The sequence below is a fragment of the Trachymyrmex septentrionalis genome, unplaced genomic scaffold (assembly GCF_001594115.1).
Source record: "Trachymyrmex septentrionalis isolate Tsep2-gDNA-1 unplaced genomic scaffold, Tsep1.0 scaffold223, whole genome shotgun sequence".
NCBI lineage: Eukaryota > Metazoa > Arthropoda > Insecta > Hymenoptera > Formicidae > Trachymyrmex > Trachymyrmex septentrionalis.
The window spans coordinates 26,823-29,695 of record NW_017305379.1 but is presented as its reverse complement, the minus strand read 5'-3'; the positions used below and the strand labels follow the sequence as shown (position 1 = coordinate 29,695).

General features: G+C 34.0%; 2 protein-coding genes across 12 annotated transcripts in view; one reads left to right on the top strand and one right to left on the bottom strand.

The window, feature by feature from the left end:
• Nucleotides 1–2,873, top strand: part of LOC108748489 (dystrobrevin beta-like) — a 16,776-nt gene that overhangs the window by 2,542 nt on the left and 11,361 nt on the right. For 5 of the 10 annotated variants that reach the window (XM_018486695.1, XM_018486693.1, XM_018486699.1 and 2 more), the window contains exon 1: nucleotides 1,866–2,737. In XM_018486695.1, coding sequence (XP_018342197.1) covers nucleotides 2,458–2,737 — 280 coding nt within the window. In that variant the 5' untranslated portion in view covers nucleotides 1,866–2,457. Of the gene's footprint in view, nucleotides 1–1,864; nucleotides 2,738–2,873 lie in introns of those variants that run through there. The other 5 variants (XM_018486694.1, XM_018486692.1, XM_018486696.1 and 2 more) reach the window with 4 other exon arrangements.
• Nucleotides 1–2,873, bottom strand: part of LOC108748490 — a 28,295-nt gene that overhangs the window by 24,942 nt on the left and 480 nt on the right. The window contains exon 2 of one of the 2 annotated variants that reach the window (XR_001939302.1): nucleotides 2,648–2,709. The exons of the other annotated variant lie outside the window; for it this stretch is intronic. The gene's annotated coding sequence lies outside the window, so the exon portion shown is untranslated. Of the gene's footprint in view, nucleotides 1–2,647; nucleotides 2,710–2,873 lie in introns of those variants that run through there. 2 annotated transcript variants of the gene reach the window in all.

Sequence of the window (2,873 nt, the reverse complement as noted above, 5' to 3'; positions counted from 1 at the left end):
TATATATATATATATATATATGTTAGAGATTTACAGAAAGAGAGAAAAAATGTAGCAGGAATGCAGACCTTTTAGTACAAGCAATATCGTTCTCTGAAGCTCGATAAGAAGCTCTGCTAGACGATCGTGCGTGACGAACGTGAATCATATGTATAAAAGCGCATCACGTACCGTCCGTAGATGCCAACACGGTTGCGTCGTTTTTGATTCTCATTGTTTTAACGGCGCAGCTCTGATCTTCACTCGTACCGAAGAGATTTTCTCAACGCGCTGAAGTTGGCCGCGCCTCCCGGTTGCTCCGTTTCGCGCGTTCCTTTAAACGCGCCCGCGGCCGCCCGGCGTTCCTTTCCCGGTCGTTCCCCCGTTTCTTCGGCCGATCTTACGTTCCCCCCACCTGGCCCACTTATCGTATTGATTCAAACTTAGGCATCCGCGTTTAGTTCCCTCATTTCGCCGAAGCTATCAGCCGATTATTCTCTCATTGCTTCTTGAATCCGTCTATTTCCGATTTGCGATCTCAATTTATTTGTTGAGAATAACTAAAACGATGCGATGCTCGACACTGCACTCCGAAAAGATAAATAGATAAATATTTGTTTTTCAGGTCCCTTGACAAACAAACATTTAAATAATGCATTATTATTTTTATAAATAATATCCAAGATGTTTGGAAAATTTTTTTGCACCGAGATTAAGAGAAAGGAATTATTTCTTATTAAATTTAATTTATTTAAGTTTTATTCGAGTTTTATTAAATTTTTTGTAAATTTTATGTTAAATTTAAACGACACTTTTTAAAACTTTTAGAGTAACTCTTATTTAAAAGAGTGAAATCTCACTCTTAAGGATTGAAAATTGAGTCATTCTTTTTCAAGATCGGTTCAATTTTTATTCTTTAGAGATCCACTCCAAAGGTTTTAGAAAATATGGTTTGCATTAATTTTAAGATAGAATTCTATTTACAATTTTATGGACTATTTATTCTTACATGTATTTAAATATTTTATATGCATGTATATTCTGATTCTTTAAGTATTTTTCATATTACATGATCCATGAAATTATTAATTGAATTTTATCATGAATTCTGACATGAATCATACATAAATTAAAAATGAATTTTATGCATAACAAATTTGTGTCCCAAAATTAACACCTTAAATTATCTCAATTATGATTACGTATTACAAATAAATCATTATATTGCAAAATTTAGCACATTGATTTGAAGGCAATGAAAATAACGTGAGAAGCACCGAAGTTTATTCACCGAAGGAAAAAAAAATAATCCTCGAGCAAACAAACGATCGGTTTTAAATCAATTGCATCTTGGGATATCGGCGTTTCCTTTAACCAGGTCAATGGTTTACGTAAAACGGATTATATCATCACGATTGAACAGCCTTGAATTAATTCTTTTTCCGAAAATATTAGTTTTCATGTATATCCTCGTAAAAAAGGTCTAAAATGAAAAATCTGTTGTGGGAGTTAATATTAAACCTTTTATCGTTCAAATTATCTCTCATGAACGAGCAAAATTCAAATACTTCATTTTCAACTTAATTTAATCAACTTGATAATAAATATTATCAGGTAGTGTAAATAATTATGTATCTAATTAGCCATCTTACCTTTCTTTCAAAAATGTTTAAATATCAAAACAAAAAGAAACGAAAGATCAGATTATCTAAATATTCGAAGTAAGAAATAAATAATTTGCGTATTTAAATGATCACTTAAATTATAGTATAATGTTGAGTATCAATTCAAATTATTAATTAAAAATATTTTTAAATACGCAATTGTATTGAAGATTCATATACGGATCGAAAACATTTGTATGTTAATTAGACGGTATGTTTCCCTAAGCAAATATATGGCGTGTACTCTCTAATCGTTTCTAATTAGCTCTTTCCAGTGCGTCATTAGGCCTATGATGAACAATCTCGTCCTCATCACGACGCAGCGTGACGCATTCTATACGAGCTATGAATTAAGAACAGCTTCGCCAGTTGCATGTCTACATGCGTTATACCAAGTGTTCCATCAATTCGCGACGAAATGTATTACTTCGAACTAGAGCTAATAAAGAACATAATGAAGCAATGTTAAATGATGTCGCAGCTTTCTAAATTATTCTGTTGATACTCTTATGGCATTACTAAAAGATTCATTTTAACAGAAGCTGTCACTATTTTTGGCACGAAATGCACGAAATGCACAGTAATATCTCATGCGCTATTTATTTAAAATATAATAAAATCGTGTTGTGGCGTAACGCATATAGTTGCTGCGGAATATTCGTTAATATAATGCACGAGGTAATTCTTTGTCATCTAATGAATCTACGATTAATCACTTCAACGACCTTCATTTCACGCGTACTCGCCGATCTTTTATGCCGTGCATAAATTTATCGCTGTAATAAGAGAAAAAAAAAAAGAAACGACGTAGTGTATGTCGGTCCTGAGCGCAGAATCGTACCGCTCGTTACGAAATAACTATAAGCGATCGCGAAGAAGCGCGCAAGAAGATTCGGTGAGGAGACGCATCATCCGCTCGTTTTTTGCAGTGAAAATGGCAGAGGAAGGTGCGGGTGGATCGGGAAACGGAAGCAGCGGCGAGACGAGCCGTTTGCAGCTTCTACAGGAGATGCGACAGCAGAATTTTGACACCATACGATTCGCGTCGTATCGCACCGCCTGCAAGCTGAGATTCATACAGAAGAAAGTGCATCGTGAGTATGCTCATTTTAACATTACTTGTGTACAGATTTTTTACAAGTAAAACACACTATTCATGAAAAAGTAAAAGAAATTGAAATTAATATAATAATACTCATTATTACTATATTGTGGTTTAATATAAAAATT